Source organism: Argentina silus (genome assembly GCF_951799395.1).
Source record: "Argentina silus genome assembly, chromosome: 2".
Classification (NCBI taxonomy): Eukaryota; Metazoa; Chordata; class Actinopteri; order Argentiniformes; family Argentinidae; genus Argentina; species Argentina silus.
In genome coordinates, this window is record NC_139656.1 from 27104690 (window position 1) to 27124045 (window position 19356).

General features: G+C 44.4%; 1 protein-coding gene across 1 annotated transcript in view; it reads right to left on the bottom strand.

Annotated features, from left to right (window-relative positions):
* tecta (tectorin alpha) overlaps positions 1–18688 on the bottom strand; it is a 34139-nt gene extending 15451 nt beyond the window's left edge. The window contains exons 1-10 of the mRNA XM_083691850.1: positions 18683–18688; positions 16231–16410; positions 15703–15854; positions 15443–15582; positions 15065–15246; positions 14602–14858; positions 14295–14421; positions 14052–14168; positions 431–495; positions 31–170 (exon numbers count right to left, since the gene is read on the bottom strand). Of these exons, the coding sequence (XP_083547976.1) occupies positions 31–170; positions 431–495; positions 14052–14168; positions 14295–14421; positions 14602–14858; positions 15065–15246; positions 15443–15582; positions 15703–15854; positions 16231–16253 (1203 nt within the window). The 5' untranslated portion in view covers positions 16254–16410; positions 18683–18688. The remainder of the gene's footprint in view (positions 1–30; positions 171–430; positions 496–14051; positions 14169–14294; positions 14422–14601; positions 14859–15064; positions 15247–15442; positions 15583–15702; positions 15855–16230; positions 16411–18682) is intronic.
* Positions 18689–19356: the final 668 nt, after the last annotated feature.

Below are 19356 nucleotides of genomic sequence, written 5' to 3' on the forward strand. Positions count from 1 at the left end.
ATTAAGAAGAAGAGGTAAATGGAGACTGACATAAATGGAGCGGTAGGGGACAGTGAAGAAGACAAATGGCATTAGTAGAATAATTTCAGTGGAACTCCCATCGTCCATCTTTGGGGTCTCCAGATCTCTGTTGGCTAGTCCAAAGGGGTACAGGATATCCGGAGAAAGAGCTTAAGAGAGAGGGGGATAGAAGTGTCTCATGAGATCAAGTAAAGAACAAGGAACTGTTCATAAACACATAGGGAGAGCTACCCCAGGTGAGCTGATATACTTCAATGGAGATTTCAGATAAGATCAGATAAGAGCAATGTCGTGTTTGTGATAAACTGTGGGACAGTTATATCCAATGGCTGTCTATTGAGCACACTGGTCCTCATCATCGCATCTAGACACTGTGAGAAACAGATTATTGAAAGAACATTGCACTCACCTCCTCTCTGGGCAAAGACACTGAAGAGGTGGAGCAGAATGACTGGAGTGCCTGGCCTGACCATCCTAAAGGAGAGCGAGAGAGAGAGAGAGGTGGAATAAGTTGGAGCAAAGACCATTTGGGAGTGGTTGCCATCATGCTGTAGTGGTTGCAACTTTTAGTTGTGGTCCAAATTTCTCAAAATCTATGGGAGCATTTATTTTGTCCTCAACATTAACTGGATCCTGAATCTGTTTCCATCCCCTCTTCTCCCTATTTGAGACTTAACAGACCATGAAATGGGAAGAGAGAGAGAGGGACAAATGGCCATACTACACCACCAGCAGTTCTGCATTATTTCCCCAAGCCTGGTAAAGGGTAAAAATGAGTCACAAAGACAACTTCTCATAAACAAGAGCATTAGACAAAAGCGGTGGGGAGGGTGAGCCAGCAGGCTGACGATACGTAACTTCTTTAAGATCAGTCTCCCAGGTCTCCCCCGAGGACAACCCCCCCCCCCCCCACAACCCTTTCCCCACCGCAGTGGCTGGTTAAAGGAGCCTTGAAAAGGCCCCATTATGCGTTTAGGAACAATGTGTCAGGATCACGTTCGCCTAGCAGTCCCATGTGAGTGGACCACGTCGGGATAGGGCCCTCTTGGTGCCAGGGACCCTGTGGCCCAACCCGACCCGACCCGCTCCAGCGTCTCCCTGTCTGAGGGCGGGAGCTGCCTGGGACCTCATTACCAGGTCTGTTTGGGAGCCATGCCTTGTTGGCTAAAGAGTGGGGAACGTAAACAGTGGGGCTCTAATGGCTTTAATTGAGCAGGCTTGAATTGCCAAGGTCCTTACTGTGGTCCTCAGGGCTGTGTTGGTGCCTGATTTGGCTGGCTTCCCATCGCCAAACCGGGATGTTCAGCCAAGTCTGTCCACTGTACAAGACCAGGTATAATTCAAAGCTGTGTTGAATTGAATGAAGGTTGAATGTCAGAGGAATAGTTATGTAATCAATTGAATGAAACAGTGCGGTAATTCCACTTGAATCAATCGATCCGTATCCGCTTGATTACAGTTGACCTAACACAGATGCTTTGAGGGGAGTCTCAGAGGGGTTGAGCGGTGTAGGTAAATGTGATGCCATAGGTAATTTGATATTTTATCAAACCCTAAAATGCCCAAGATCAAGTTCTAAGCACTGTCAAGATGATAAAATCAACTAATTATAGCATAGTTGTTTCATCTCCCAAACCAATGGAGTAATTTGCCATTTGTCAACAACAAGAAGGTAGAGTATAATAAACCATAAACATTTGTAAACATATATAAATAACATTAGTTCTCTGGGGGTTAGTTAGCCATCAGTAAGTAATATTTTGGCCCATGAGGTATTTGAAAGTTTATGCAAAGAACGATATATAATTTGTAACACTATCCAAAATGTGACATTTGAGGAATGTGATATAAATTAAGTATTTTCTAATTCTCAAATCCCCACTGTCATCTCTTTAATGCATGTACTGTATTGTCTGATGGTAAATTGTGCCCAGGTGTGCCAAGGTTAGTGGACCCTGGTGAGAGAGGATCATTGTGCAGTCATCACCCTGTCATCACACTTTGTCAACACAGAGATTAGCACAATTGCTATTTTGATTCCTACAGTTCCCTACACGTTGTCTGACAGGCATTTACAGTTTCAACAAAACAACTTAGATAAAGACCATGGGGCCTCACATAGGGTTTGACAATAAGGTTCTACTGGTGGTATAATAAAATAGAACCTTTCTAGGGTCACACTCCAATGAGGTTCTACTGGTGGTATAATAAAATAGAACCTTTCTAGGGTCACACTCCAATGAGGTTCTACTGGTGGTATAATAAAATAGAACCTTTCTAGGGTCACACTCCAATGAGGTTCTACTGATTCGACAGGTTACTATCTACAGTTAACAGAAAACCATAAAGAATATACAATTCATATAGAGCTGCAGAAATAAATAAATAAATAATGCATCATCAGACAGACATGTCTTGGAAGAGACAGACCAAAGACAGTTGGGCAACTGAGATTCTTGTAAATCAGAGACAATATCTTATCTATTATCTAAAACGTTGAACATATAAGACTAATATTGATCAATTAATGACACAAAGACGTTACGTTACACTAAGACTAAATACCAATGATAGCACACATCTTTCCTTGAGTTATCACAAGATAATAAATTAATATTGTGTGCTCACACTTCTCTCAGGATGCTGTCATGTACCAATTTCATAACAAATGAAGTGGGTGAGGCAGTTTAGTACTGCATAAGCAAAGTACTTCTAATGCAGTGTATTGTATTTCCTCAAAAAGCTGTGAGATGACAAAGGTAAATCAACACAAGCACAATAAGTTTCAGGTGCAGCTTACCGCCAGCACCTGTCTACCAGTGATGCACCTGTCAGAGGCAGCGATGGAGAGAGGGAGAGAAAGAAGGCTAGAGAGATGGTCCACTCACCTGCTTTCAGAAGACGGACATTTAGCACCTCACCACTCTCAGCAGGCTGCCTCCAGTACAGAGCTGAGTTCCATTCAACTGGGAACCATCCACAGGGTTTAAAAGAGCAAAGGGAGGACAGGAGAAAGATGGAGGGGGTGGTGGTTGTGGTGATGGGAGGAGGCGAGGGGGGGTGGATGTCCAAACAGAGGGACGCTTCTCGTCCTCCACCTCCACAGGATTACCAGGAATAACGAGTCCCAGAAAACAGCAGAATCCTCGCCTAGGATGTCCAGTGGATTTCAAAAGCGAGGAGAAAAGAGATCCCTTGGATGCGGAGGAGCGGAGAGAGTGTACTGTTAGCCCCTGCCGAAGCTCTGGAAGGAACTTCACTAAAGAGGCAGGTGCAAAAACTTTAGGGATAGTGTTCAACTTAATCTGAGATCAGTGTTTGGGGAAGGGGTAGGTGGGAAGGGGAGGGGGGCTTTGAGTGTACGGAGAGGGAGGGAGGGGAAGGGGAGAAAGAGTGTTTGAGATAGTATGAGTGAGAGAGAGAGAGCAAATGAGAGAGATCCTGGAAATGAGGGAGGGAAGATTGCAAGCAAAGGCAAATATTGAAACCAGACTGTAATTTCCCCCAAACATGGAAGGTATAACTATTTGAACAAAGACGATTTTGGATGTAAATGTCAGCCTCTTGGATTGGGCCCTGATTCCACAGCAGCTCTGACGACAGGGTTCGCTCTGTGTGACTAAATCTTTCCACCTGAGCGCTCAGACAAGCCAAGGCAGCAGTCTCACTCTGGGGCATTTATGGACAAAAAAAGAGAAACACACACACACTAAAACCCTGCTTTTTCAAAACCCGGGGTAGGTAGAGTTACAGAATTAACATTAGTCACTTAGGACACACTGTACGCTCTCGTCTTTAATTAGGGACGGCCTCGTTTAAAAGGACACACAACGCCACTCATTACCATAGATCCTGCAGAGATTAGGAGAGGGGAAATCGCAGGTGAATCCGTGCTGATAGAGTCTGGGAAGGAGAGGGGAGTCAGTTGGGTCTTTGTTGCAGGGGGACAGTGGAGGTAACTGGAGAGGCTAGAGCAGGACGTATGAAAGGCTGCAGGACTGAGGCCGACCCTGGGCTCCCATTGACCAATGTAGGGGCTCTCTGTGGAGGATTCTTTTACACCTCCCATGCCTTGTTGTGTAAATGCACACATACTCTGACCCAACCTGTGAAAGAGAGCGACACACAAAAGGGGACAAAAAACAACATGATCCCAGTAGGCCTGCTGGGCTCGGAATCCTCCGGTGCTACTGGTTGGTGTTTGGGGAAATGTCGAGGATGGAGAAGTGGGAGAGATTGAGATGAGACGATAGGCCTGATTTTCTCACTTGAACTCTTGAATCTCCCTCCCTCCTTTTAACTGACTGGGAATGGGGACAGTGTTGTGTAACAGGGCATTACATGTTGGGCAGAGTGGAGGTGACACTGCATTTTCCCCATCTCTACAGTACGCTTAGTTCTATGCATCAGTGAAAAACATGACACACAGTATATACGGGTATACCCACTCACTGGCTAAGAGGTCTACATATGACTAGGTGTTTTGATTTGATTGTGGTTCCAATTGTAAAAATGTGGTAAAATACCACTCATGGTTGATCTGAAACAGACTGGTCCAGTAACTTTACTGTTAATGAGTAAACAGCATTTACCATCGACAGTTTCTGTGGGATAAACGAGGGTGCTTTGTGGGAACAAGGTCTGGTGTATCGAACATCCCAAGTTCTGGAGAGTCCATCAAGCTTGACCTTCTGAAAAAAAGGTCCTGGACTGGATTCCGGGTGAGCTCAGTTCAACAGTCATCCAATTCCTAGAGTGGGTCGCTCCACATCAACCCTCTAACCTCCCCCCTATGCCCAGCAGTTGGCCTTGCCCTGCCCTCCTCTCCTCTTCTTTCCTCCACAATGTAGAACCTCCTTCTGGTAACCCAAACCTCCCTTCCTCAACGACTCCTTCTCCTGGGCACACAATGGGCTCTGTTCAGCCCTTCCTGCCCTTGCTCCAGCTCCATAATGCAATGGGGCAGATTAGGATACCGGCTGCCCAGCCAGGTCTTGGGTAGGAGACAAGTCGTGAAGAGTTACCGAAACAACTCACCCCCACCACCTCTTAACCTCAGTGTGACCCTGCATTAGCGGGCAGCCCGTTGTCGCAGCCGGCTGACCGCATTGCCAGCCTTGTTGCTTGTCTCCAATAGTTCTGTCTTCCCTCAGTGAAGACAGCCATGGTGCTCCAGCGAAGCAGGGCTGAGGGGACATAGCTCAGCCCTGAATGCTGCCTGGTGAGAGGGGGTCTACGGGGTTGGAGACTGGACTTTGGAGCCGACGGGCTGGGTGCTTTAAGCAAACGCCCAGTATTAGACGAGGGGGGTGGCGATGGCGTCAGACAAACTTGGCTCGCGCGGTTCACACCCTGCCTGGAGGAGGTGGAGGATAGAGGGTGGGGAGGGGCTTTTGACACCTCAAGGCTCTGTGACACCAATTAAGCCTGATTGTTTTGCAGCCAAGTTGTTGCAGTGATCCGGCGGTTGTGAGACTGGACTGGCTCCAGTTGGAAGGCTAAAGCTTAGTGGTGGTGACTGTTGTAGGTGGCTATTTCAGGTCTAATACAACTCACAGAGTGGCGAGAGAGAGAGTCAGGAAAGTTATACTTCAGAAAAGTCAATAACAAAAATGATGACTGAAGTGAATCCAGTGGATCATTTGACTTTGCTATTGGCTCCACTGGTATAATGGTTCAGGAGAGAACAACATCAGCACCAGGCAACTCACTTTACAAAGGTGAGAGTAGCCACCAGAATGTCTGTGAATCTACTGACCTCTGTGGTGTCGAGTTGTCACCCAAACCTGTATAACCTCACCCCTATCCATGTGCTCCCATTTGGGATACAAGGATAACCTCTGTGGCTAATCTGAACCCCCTAATGGGTCTTGAGCTTGTGTTAACACCCTCCTACAGGATAGGGTTGCACTGGGTTACCCAGAGAAGGGGTCTCGTAGTGGAGGAGGGGTGGACACAAGTATATTCCACTCAGATCAGGATTAGGCCTGTTTTGGTGGGAAGCGGAGGGGATGGCCCAGAAACCCAACACCGTGACACATATGGAATGGAGATAGCTGCTTCGTTAAAACATGCATGGCAGAAAGAGAGAACGGATCTGCTCTGGAATGACTTACCAGCAAGCATGCAAGGCATCTCAGCCTATGAAACAGAGCTGTATTGGCTGGATTTAAAATGGGCAGCATTTAATGTACAATCAGCAGTGGAACAGTGACACTTTCAATAAAAACATGTGAAGATATAATAGTTTCCATATTGGTACTCTTAAGTTCTTTTTTAACCACACATTTTGGCATACATCTGTCTAACACCACTCCAACAGCTGAAAGTAAAACCAAAACATGGTATACAGGTATACCTTCCTGTATACCATGTAGCATGGACACACGCTATACAGTTCCCTCCATACGTATTGGAAAGAGGAAGCATTTTGTCTTCTTTTAGCTCTATACTCCAACAGTTTGGATTTGAAATCAAACAATTACTATGAGGTTAAAGTAGATTCTCAGCTTTAATTCTGTTTTTTTCTGATTGGTTTCACCATTTAGAAATTATAACCCTTTCTATACATAGTCCCCCTATTTCAGGGCACCAAAAGTATTGGAAACTTGGCTTGAAAGACGTTTCAGGTGTGTTCTGTCACATCATTTGTGCAGGCATAAGAGTCAATGTCTAGTATTGTCTATAACAATGTCTAGGATTCTAGGCTTTGCATTTGCTTTTGGAGTCTGCTATTGTTGTCTGTCAACATGAGGACCAAAGAGACGTCAATGAAAGACAAAGAAGCCATTATGAGGCTGAAATATGAGAAAAAATTAAATCAGAAACATGGTCAAAAGCCTAGGCATACCAAAATCAACAGTTTTTTGTAACATCATTAAAAAAGAAAGAAAGCACCAGCAAACATACCCAGCATCTAGTGGGGTCAATGGGTCGCAGACTTCAGGCATGCAAATGATTGTCGACCAAATACTAAACATGAGTACTTTATTTGGACTTTATATGATTTTTTCCAATACTTTTGGAGCCCTGAAGTAAGGGGAGTATGTTTAAAAATGCACTTTCAAAATGGTGAACTCAATATGAAAAAAAACCTCTACTTTGACCCAATAGTAATTGTTTGATTTAAAATCCAAACTGTTGGAGTATAGAGCTAAAAGAATACAAAATGCTTCCTCTTTCCAATACGTATGGAGGGCACTGTATTTCACAGTCCACTAGTTACTTGGAATTGACATGGTCTTGTTTCTTTGGGATTCACTGAAACAACACAACTTAACATGATACCAGGTGTTCAGTAATTGCCTGATCATTAGGACCATTAGGAACCCAAAGTTACTCCATAATTTGTTTAATATCGGCTGGAATAGGACTTTCTTAAAGCATGACAGCACTCAACTCATAAAGCAAAACTTCTTCACAATATAATTAATCTGACAATGAACCTGATAAATGACTTTACAGACAGCAAGAAGGTGAAAGGTCTTACAAAAATGTCTTACACAAGTTGTGTTTCTATACAGTGCTACACATACAGCCATCAAGGACCTAACATCAGTCTGTCAACATGAGCAGGTAAATGAATATAATCCCTAAGTGTGCATGGTCATGTTGATTTTCAGTGAAGATGAAAGAGGACACAAACTGAATAATATGAAAAAGAAAAAGAAATCAATAGGAAGCATCAAAGCTTTCTGAACAATTTGTATCAGTCCTCCAATACAAATAAACTCTGTATAATATTACAATAAAAAGAAACTTTGCATAACATTACATTAAAGCCTTATTGCAGATCCGTCATACATCTGCATTGAAAGTCCCATATATCAGAAGTCCCACACATAGTATATATTGTTGCCTGACAGACAGAGGGCCAAATTACCACTTGTTCTAGAAGAATGAAACACAATGAGGTTGAATAGATAAAATCAAGATTTAAGTGGGGAATAAATTGTAAAACTACTGAGGAAATAATTCCACATTTACTTGGAGATGCAAACCTTGCTCTGTTGCAAAAGCTTAGTATATCTGGTCCAGAGACTAGGCAGCAACAATAAGTTATTTTCCATTGGCCCACTCTCGCATCCGTCCACCAATCAGAAGAAGACACAACTTATTGAACAACATGGACCAATTGGAGAGGAAAGCAAAAAACAGTGGGGTACATTGTGACCCGGGGTCTAGTGAAACAACAGACACTGGTTCCAATGGAGGTGTTGGGTGTGTGAGACGGATGTGAGGGAGAGAGAGGGGTGAGTCTGTGGAGGGCCACAGCCTGTTGGGTGAACCCATTGTAATCTAAGCACAGTGGAAGTGGCCGTGACACAGCAGCCGGTGTGTAGTTACCCTGCAGGCTGGGCTGTAGTTCACAGTCTCTCCCTCCACCAAGAGAGAGCTACTCCATTCATAGGGAGACAGACAGCAGGAAGACCTGAGGCAACCTGAGCACATCCCTGCTCCCCTTCCCTCCGCCCCCAATCCCCTCCATCTCAGTCTCGTGTCTCTCTCCTCCAGGTCACCCTTCTGAGTTGAGGTCAACAGTGAGTGTGGTCTGTGTGCATGGGATCTTTTATCCTCAACACTTAATAGGCAATCCCATTCAATACTAATACTCTACACTCAGTGATTTCAACTGTAAGGTTCTCAGGATATCTCACACGATATCATGTCTCATGTGATTTGAGAGTACAACTAAGGTTATCTCAAGATATCTCACACGATATCATGTCTCATGCGATTTGAGATGGGGGGGGGGAGAGAGGGCAAGAGCTGTTAAAAACAGGTGTTCTAACTGTGTCACCATTCATAAAAACAAATATTTCTAATAAAAGATTTGAAAGTATGTATCTATGTATGTACAGTGCCCTCCGTAAGTCATGGGACAGTGAAGCATTATTTAGGTAAAAAGATGCATGTAATTTCCTGATGATAAGATTTTAGGCAAAAAACCCCAAAAACAAACAACAACTGAAGATGGCTGCAGTACAGGCCTGACAGAGCATCACCAGAGAAGATACCCAGCATCTGGTGGGGTCAATGGGTCAATGGGTCGCAGCAGTTATTGCATGCAGGATTGTAAACCAAATACAAAGCATATGTTCTCATTACTTTTGGTGTCATGAAATAGGGGGACTATTATGTATAAAAAGTGTTTCTAAATGGTTTCATCATTTCTAAATGGTGAAACCAATATGCACACAAACACCATCAAAAAAGCAGAAAATCTATACTGTAAGCTCATCAGTAAAAAAAGAAAAAAAAAAGAAAAAAAAATGCTTCCATTACTACGGAGGGTACTGTATGTATGTTTAGTGCCTTCAGAAAGTATTCAGACCTCTTCACATTTTGTTGTGTTATAGACTCAATTTAAAATGGATTAAATTAAAAGATTTTGCTATGAATCCACACTCAATACCCCAGAATGCCAAAGCGAAAACAAGTTTTTTGACATTTCTAAAAACCTGTTTTCGTTATTGTCATTCTGGGGCATTGTGTGTGGATTGATGGCAAATTATTTTAATTTAATCCATTTTAAATTGAGTCTATAACACAACAAAATGTGGAAAAAGTGAAGGGGTCTGAATACTTTCCGAAGGCACTGTATATATGTACGAGTACTGTAGGATTGGGCTTTTAATGACATCTTTACAACCAAGGTTTTTAAAAATCTTACAATACAATCATTTGGCATAAAAAAACAACAAACTCAGCATAGAAGGTTGGTATCCAGAAGCCAGTCAGTGTATAATTCCTGAGGACTTCCTCTTCCTCTCACACGTTCACCAACCGCCCACCCACGCTGACTCAAGATTCCGAGGAAGTGGAAGTGGAGGTCCGGGTCTTGACCTTTGGCACCACCAGGATCTCGTCTCCGTCCCGGATGCAGTAGGAGTGGAGGGCCCTGGTTCTGTACTTCATCTCCTCGTGCCCCTGGGAGGAGAACAGCTCCCGGTCGACGTAGAACAGCCTCATGCCGTTGGCGGGCAGCTGCACCAGGGCCCTCAGCTCCTTCTTCAGCTCCGCCACCGTCTGATCCAGCCGCAGGCTCAGCGTCTCCACGCGCTCCCCCCAGCGCACCTCCACCAGGGCGCTGGGAGGGCTCAGATCCACTTCCGCCATGGGGGCCAAACGCCCGTACTTGGTCACCAGGGTGTGGTACCTGAGAGAGGAGATAAGTTTAGGCATTTGAAGCACTAGTGTTATTTTTCATCCAGATACAACAAGCCTGGGTTGATCAGTGTTATTAACGACGCATGTGATGTCTGATCTACTTTGTGGATAATGTAAGTTTATCCATGGTCATTACTTACTTTCAGAACTCTGCAGCTCGACTCCTGACGAAAACAAGGAAGAGAGAGCATATAACCCCTGTCCTGGCTGCACTGCACTGGCTCCCTGTATCTTTTAGAGTTGATTTTACTTGTTGATTATTTTACTTGTTTTTAAGGCTCTTAATGGCTTAGCACCCCCATACATCTTAGAGTCCTTGGTGTCCTATGTTCCCTCACGGTCCTCAGGTCCTCTGAGACAGGTCTTTTAAACGTACTGAAGGTTCCCCAAAAGAAAATTGGGGAAACCACCTTCATCCATTACGCGCCAAAATGATGGAACTCCCTGCCAAAAGGTATTAGAGAGGTGGACCCAGTAGACATTTTTAAACGACAGCTGAAAACATATCTTTTTGGCATACAATTACTAATACTTTTATTTTCCTACTCTTTTTACTTATTTGATTATTTTATTGTTTTTTATTTTTTACTTTTTATTAAAATGGTTGTGCTGAACTATTCATTATTGTGATATGGTTGTGCTGAACTGTCAAAGCACTTTGAGCTGCATAGTCTGTATGAAAGGTGCTACACGAATAAAGCTATTTTAATTATTATTATTATTACTTGAGCTTCAATGGTGAACTGCTGTTGAGCGGTTAAAACAACACAAGATAAAAGACAGCAGAGTAAGAGACTACGCAGCTTCACGTTCACATGTTAAGAAAAAGAGGTTTGAAGAACGACTTTTTCCCGAAACTGTGGAGGTAGGCTGGAGCAAATGTAGACCTACGAGTGAGTCAATGCTTGTTTGAGAATGTATGAGTGAGTGTGTGTTCATTTGAGTGCGTGCAACACAGCAAGCTCTCTGCCCGTGAGAAAGCACTCACCCCCCCTCGGGGAAAGCTAGGTAGAGATAAGGCCCAGGAACGATAAAATAAAATCCAGTAGAAAAGCCTTTGCTTTCAAAGCTACTGTAACAGCTGGGCCAATCAAAGCAATTTCCCTTCCCTCCCCGAGAGCTCACTCCACAAAGCAAAGCCCCTGGCCTGGGTTTCAGCCTAAAGCTCCAGGCCTTGCCATGGGAATTCTCCTCTAAGGCCGCTGCGCACAAAGTGCCATTCTGTGAGAAGCCATTTCACTCAAAGGTCTAATTTAATGTGGTAACCACTCATATACTGAGGTAACTAACATAATCATCACAGGTCTCCCGAATGCCATTTCTAATGCACATTGGCATAGGAGCTGAAAAAAGCAAACTGGCATTAATACCAGTGTTCTATACACAGCCAAATGTATTGGAGCCAATACACTATCTAGCCTAGATCTCCCGCCACAACCTAACGTCTGGTGTTTCAGGCTCTCTCTCTCTTGCTGTTCATTAATCCACTTGGGCCGCCTGGATGAGAGATGACGTGCTAAAAGGTTTGTGATGTTGATTTCCTCACTTGCCCGACTTGCCCTCAATCCCCCTTAGTCATTCTAAATGGAGATCCACGGGCGTGTGTGAAACGGTGTGACTGTTTATGATAAGAAAACTGCTGTTGTGAAACTCATGTCCCCCTCCTTCCTGGACTTACCTAAATGCCTGTTTTTTTACATAATGGCATTGTTACAATTTCAAAATGACACATTGTGCATTTTCATGACAACCACACCTTTTTTGATAGCCAACATCTCCAAGTCTTGTCCTGAGGCACGATTAACACCGTACCCCCCCAAGTGCAAATGGTCCATTGAAACTAGCCTCATCCAGCTTTACCGTCATCATGGTCAATCGAAACTGACAGTTATAAATGGCTAACCCATTTCAACCGTAAGCACAACCGTAACCGTAAGCACCAGCACAGACAGGAAGACAATAACAGTTATTTGCATGATCAATTGCACAATTACATGTGAATAAGTACCCATTCATCACACCCCTATGTCGAACCGCAGGCTTATTGTTTTCCATTTTTTCTATTCAAGCCACAACATAGTTTTGCTCTGTCTATTTATCTATTCAACCATCATGGTTATCAGCAACATAGACAGAAAGAGCTTTTGGAGAACTGATGATGGGCGCATGCTTGTCTTCGCAGACACCAAGTAACAGAACCGATTCCAAAAATCCAGTATCAGACGGGCTCTAAACATCACTGTTGATGAGCAATTATTTCCAACAAAAGTGTTTAAAAAAGAAATCGACTGAAATTGTGGTTCTTTTTTTTTTTTTTTTCTTTTACAGTAGGCTAGCTATGTACACGAATTATGTCCTTCAATATTATGTTATATTCTAATGAATATTTGCATGGTACTGATCTAACTCAATAATTACACTGTTACCCTAACATCTCTCTCCTTCTTCTTGCCCCCAAATCCTCTGTCTCTCTCCAGTCCCCCTCCTTCTTCCCCATACTTATCGGCCTCGCTTTAGAAAGCCGCTTAGGCCCAACACGTCCGTCTCTGTATCTATAGCAGTGGCTATGGGCTGAGGGCTGAGGGCTGAGTTTATGGTTACTCAAAGGCAGCGGGGTCCCTGTGGCCCGTGTCAGATCTCTGCAGGATGTGTGTTCACCTGAGAGGCTGTGACCCTCTCCCAGAGCTCTGATCTTAGAGGGGAGCCGGGGCAGGGCCCGGCCCGGGCCGAAAGAGGATAGCCGTCTGACTCCTGTCCACTGCTCACTGACCGTGTCCAACATCACCACACACCCACACACCCACCCACCCACCGACCCAGCCACTCATCCAAGCCTAGCCCAGAACCTCATGGCCCCACAATCCCTCTCTGAGAAACTGGCTTAGAACCAAGTGCAGACTCATACCCAAGACCAAGTTGAATGGCAGGGAGCCAAAACAAGAGAGAGAGAGAGAGAGAGAGAGAGAGAGAGAGAGATGGGATGTAGGCCTTGCAGTTCCCTGCAGTACCCTGGTCAGTTGAGATCCAAGGAGGGCGCTATGTTACAGTAGTTCCCATTCATCAATTCTCCACCATAAACAGACCTGAAGAAGAAGAAGAAGAAACCGACACCACTTTCCCCTACACAGTCCCTCCCCTCCCCATATCTAAAAAGGCACTTTGCCAGTGTCATAATTAGGTAGACAATTCTTGCTAAGGCAAAGCTACATCAGCTCCTGTTACACAGGGAAATGAGTCAACCTCTCAATCCCCCCCGAAAGAAAAAGAAAAATAGAGAGAGGGAGGGAGCAAGGCAGGAGGAGGTTTTTAAAAAAATAAAAAAACAACCTGCCACCTTGTGTATCGGTTTTCCGATCGGAGTATTCCCGGCACAAAGGAGTCATTGAGTGGGCAGAGACTGGTGGCATTGTCTTCCAAAGGTTACTTTCCCCCAGTCAGGGACCGCGCTTTTCCCCCACAAATCCCTCCCCCACATTCTCCTAAGGTTAAGTGGAATGCGCCTGGTGAAAAGCGTGGGCGATTCGTTTTCCAGCATCGAAGCCCCGAGGCCTTCCCCGAAATTCCCACAGAGGGGGCTCCCAAGATGACAATGTGTCACGGGACGTTGTGTGTTTCAGTACACTCAGGAGAGTGTTCATGTTAACAAAGGCATTGGCAGGTATTCGAGAGGCAGTGACTCAAAGTGGAAACCATCAGTTTTTGTGACTGGTGTCTCAATGGAGTTCATATGATACCATGACGATACCATGACGATACCATGTGATAACCTAAAACATGTTGCACCTGAAATAAAGGTCCCCATCAGATGAGTAGCCTGACTGTAGATCGTGTGTGTGTGTGTGTGTGTTCTTCTCCTGTACCTTTGAGGTAGTTCCTCTTCAGGAGAGTCCTGATAGTGTCTGATGAAGAACCTCTCAGCATCCTCTCTCTCTCCCTCTGTCACCACACTTCCATTCAACACACAGACAGATGGCAACCTGCAAAGGGGTAAAGGTCAAAGACAATATGTGTGTGTGTGTGTGTGTGTGTGTGGTGTGTGTGTGTGTGTGTGTGTGTATGTACGTCTCTCTCTCTCTCTCAGGTGTGTGTGTATGTTAACTCACTGTGCAACGACAAGGCTACGTCGCTCTGCGTTGGTGTAGGACTGCAGTAAGGGAATCCCCATCAGCCTCACCTCCTTCAGCTTAGGGAAGAAGTTCAGGCTCTCAATGTCTTCCCATTGATTAAGCCCTAAATGACACACAGAAACACATGTTATGGACATTTAGTATGAAATATAAAAATAAATATATAATAATATAAACTTTTACTTAATTTGGGTAATAGTGGACTCATTTCCATGAGTGCGTGAGCGAGCGAGTGTGTGTGTGTGTGTGTGTGTGTGTGTGTGTTCATGTTGCTGGAGCATACCTGAGTTGTTGAGGTTGATGCTGCGCAGGTTGGGGAAGAGGTTGTGCAGTGTGTCCTGAGGCTCCTGTACAGAGTTCAGGGTGTTGTTGGCCAGAACCAGCGTATTCAGGCCCGGGTACATGGGCCCAAACTTACGCACCTCTGCCCACTCCTGCAGCTGGTTGTCTGTGATTTGTAGCAGGCGCAGGGAGGAACAGGGCTCAGGGGACTCAGTCACAGAGTCATACTCATTTAAACACAAGAAGAGCTCCTCCAACCTGTAGGGGGCGATAGTGCACCGAGAGGTATATAAGTGACAGCCAAATACACACACACGCACAAATATTGCATTCATTTCAAACCAACATATCTATTAGTGATGCAGCCACAATGCCAACATACAGTGCCCTAGATAAGTATTGGAAAAAGGAAGTATTTTCTCATATTTTAGCAGTATACTCCAGTGGGGGGGGGGGGCTCTTACTCTGGGGTCTCCCGGGTGAGTGTGTGTACTGTGTCCCAGGTGACATGTGTGTTGATGAGCACCAGGCGGCGGATCTTGGAGAAGACCTCTGCCCGGCTGGGCTCCAGCTCCACCCCACTCAGAGGGTTCATACTCAGGTTGAGGAAGTCCAGGTTTGGGATTTTGGACACAATGGTGCTGATCTGGTAATGCAAAAATAGATGAATAGATCTGGTCAGATGCTATTTTTACAATTTGCCTTGAGCCAAGTAGTTAATCACTCCCGTTCAAGAATGAAAGGCTTTAAAATGTGTTTACTTTCCTGCGTTAACAAACAAATGGACAGGTTTCTAAAAGTGCTCAGAGGCCAGATGGGGCATACACAGGATAGATACACACCTCCCCCCAGTCCTGGAGTTGGTTGTAGGACAGGTCCAGCTCAACCACATGGGCACAAAAGGTAGCGACCTCTGCCTCATCACCAGCCTTAGTGATACCACAGCCAGTCACCACCAACACTCTGGGCAGGTTCAGACGATCTGTGAAAGGATTCATTATTTGGACCTCTATTAATATCACAGCCTATGCACTCTCAGCAAGCACTCTCACACGGCATGTCTACCACTGACCATCCTGCTTGGAGCTCCCTGACCTCTCACCTTTGATGGGAGACCCCTGAGGGCTGGGTAGCACCACCACACCCATGCTATTCCCACGGCAAAACGGGAAATTATCTGGGTTGTACTTCTCACTAATCACTTGGATGAAGGTGCGCCCCTCCTCTTCATCCGAGGATTCCATGACTACAGCCCTACAGAGAGAGAGAGAGAGAGAGAGAGAGAGAGAGAGAGAGAGAGACTGTCTTACACTCTTGGGTATGGAGTGAGAACACCACATGCAGAACATAGGCTACATAGGTCGAGTGCACACACACGCTCATGTCAATCAGACAGTTAAGACTCTTAAGACACTCGGCAGTAGTCGTCAATGGTCTTTGCAGACCCAGTATGGCAGACCCTCCATGGCTTTGGAGATCAATTTTCTGCTATGGTTCCCTGTCGGCTGGTTTAGTTTTCAACTGCTGCATAGAATTTTAACTACGTACATGTTAAATCTCTCTCACGCTTTTATTCTGAAATTTGACATGTCATGCTGAATAGACACTGTTCCGGAAAAAACTGACTTACAAATCAGGCTCCTCTTGTGTCATACCTGGAGTGGACCACTGCCACTCACATGCACACACACGGGCACCTCTGAGCTGTAGTTTGTGGAGGAGGTGCCCCTCTCTCTCTGGCTCTGCCCAGGCCTGGTGGTGGAGGAGGTGGCAGTGGCAGGGACTCACACAGCAGGACCCTGGTACACTGCTGCTAATGGGGAGACAGAGAGAGAGAGAGAGAGACTCTGAGACTGAGACTGAGACAGAGAAAGGGAGCGTGTGCTACATGAGACAAATGAGTGAACCCATTGTCCTTCAGCTTTGTGACATCATCTCAATTAAGTAACAATGATCCAAAGAGTGGAAGATCCACTCTACTCAGAACTTGTACCAGTCTGACTCTCTGATTAAACCGTTTGACTTACTCTGATTAAATACTAATCATTGATCATAATCCTGCAACTTCAGTTTGTATGATGTGCAATGCATTTTCAGACTGATTGCCTTCACTAAAACTCTGGTTGAATAATTTGTTTTCAACAAGATTTGCTACAATAGCACTGTGCTCATCCTACATATGCCACAATTGTGTGTGATTCTCTGATGTTGTGTGTGACTCAAATTCCCTATGGGCGCAGGGGAAATCAAAGAAACAAATAACCACAAAAGAAAACGGGACTCGAAAAAGAGTGAGTCCCTGCTCCTATCTGAGCTAAAATAAAAGTAAACACCAATAAACCAAAACCTCACTAACTAAACAACAATCTCAAACAAAAGTACATAAACCCACAGTCGCCCCTAGCCCTAGTGTTTCTAACATTAACAAACTACGTGACAAGGTGAAGTTGTGTGAATCAGTGACTAATAATAATAAAGTGAAAATACTGTTACCTGTTCCTCAAGCTAAACCTCCTCAAAATCACTCACACACACAGCAACCAGTATCCCTAAATGGATAATCACTAATACTCTAAACAAGATCGAACAATACACATAAGGTGGTGAGCTAGCACCGCTCCAGAACAGTGACTCAGTAGGCTTTTATAGTCCATGTGGCTTGGGCTGATTGGTGGAATGGATTGATCAACCAGGAAGTAGACGGAGCCTTCGGACCATGGACCATATGGAGCCTGCTGCACAACATTCAGGAAACAAACACAGAACACACACAACAACAAACACAGACCCGGGCGGAGTGTAGCTGCGACCGTCACAAACAGCATACATGTTTCAACTGGTGAATTGACACTCTCTGGAGTGGCAAAATAACATACACCAGAGTGGCACAGGTGTCTTGAATTCATACAGTGCTTCTTCAATGATCAGACCTATTGATTTCACAGCTAGTCAGCTGGTCAAGGACTCTCTGCCTGCAGCCTGATTCTCTGGACCAGACCCATCTAAAATCACTAGACCAGTATCTCTAGTGGTTCCGTTTGCAGTCCCTATCATCCCAGATATAATACAATCACAATCGACGGGGATCTGTCAAGAACCTGTGTGAAGTTCTCTCAGAGATGGTTTCTCATATCAGAGAGCCTCTGGTTTCTAGCCCTGACACACCTGGGACCAAAGAACAGCCTTTCCTAACATCCCAGATCAGGTGCTTCTGAGGCTGCTGAGGGGCAAATGAAGAGCATTTTGGTAGCTTGATGAAAAGGCTCATGAGATTTGGGCTAGAATCTTCATCGTGTTTGACTGAACCATATTGCATTGGGAATTAATGGATTGAAAACCACAACCTGGATGACACCATGTAAAAGAGGACTAGCCTACATGTGACTACATCTTTGCAATGGTATGCCTATCTGACAATAGCTTACAAGACGTCCATTACAAAAGATAAGTCCTATTCTAAAGGGACAGTTGAGTTCACATTGTAGGTCTGAAAGAACAATTGTGTGTGTGTGTGTGTGTGTGTGTGGGGGGGGGGGTACAGGAAGGCTGTCATGGCAACACGTTTGTTGAGTGCGTTAACAGTAGGGGGAGGACCAGTAGAATAAGTGTTAACAGTTGCAAATGTAACAACTCATCATTCTAGAACATGTGGTGTTACAATGTAACAACGCCAACAACTAATTGTAACTGCAGCGGATTTTAACTAACACTGGATTGAAAAATTCAATTCGATCCTAGATTTACAGTTTGTTATTTTTCAATGGTAAAAAACCTTCAACCTGAATAATAGAATAAAGTCAAATATCTTCACTGACAGTTAGCAAAAGCATGCAGGATGAATATAAATGACTTGTTTTGAAACAATGCTGTCGACTCGTGACGAATGAATCGATAGTTCCATTTCATTTGACAACCAGAATGTCAGTCAGGGTACGATTACAGTTATGCTCATATAGTGAAGCAATTTGTAAATAGTAAATGGCCTAGCTACATATACAAAAAAATGTGCCGTCAATTAAAATGTATTGTAAAGTGTGTGCACAGTGCAGTCGGACACCGTTCGATGGACTTACCGAATTTACCGAACACACCGAACACACCGACCTCCGTCGTTCTCTTGTAATGTTTGTTTTTGTTGTTCAGTTTGATAACAGACAAGACCCTCCCCTTTATCCAGGAAGTGACGCAATTTAAAAGACAAATCAATCATTCTCTCAAAAGAAAACAAGCATCCAGTTCTGATCTGATCTGTACGGGTTTGACGGGTTTGACAATATATTGTAAATATCTTCTGACTATATATATATATAATGGCAGTATACATTAGGCCTATAGGATATTATTTAATCTCACCAATATTTATCCACCTCATCCTCTCTATGCTCAAGGATTATATTAAGATGCAAATATTAGGTTACTTGTCATTGCTGTAGATGTTTCCTGGTTCTTATGCTATTCTTTAATTGTTGGCACACTAAATTAGGATGAGAGCATACAAGAATACATTCTCAACAGTAAATTCTAGCCTATCACTCTGACATGTTCAGATGAAAACACGGGCTATGCATTGAATAAAATAAGGTCATAACTCCCTCTGTTGGACGAAGAGTCATAGGTTCACAAATACAGTCGCAGGGTAAATTGTGGCATATTTATGTGAACCTAAACAGTGGCTGTTGACCTATATTTAGGTTCTCTGCCAGAGACGGTGTCAGCTGGAATTCGACTCGGGTATGAAATTCGACTCCGGATAGCT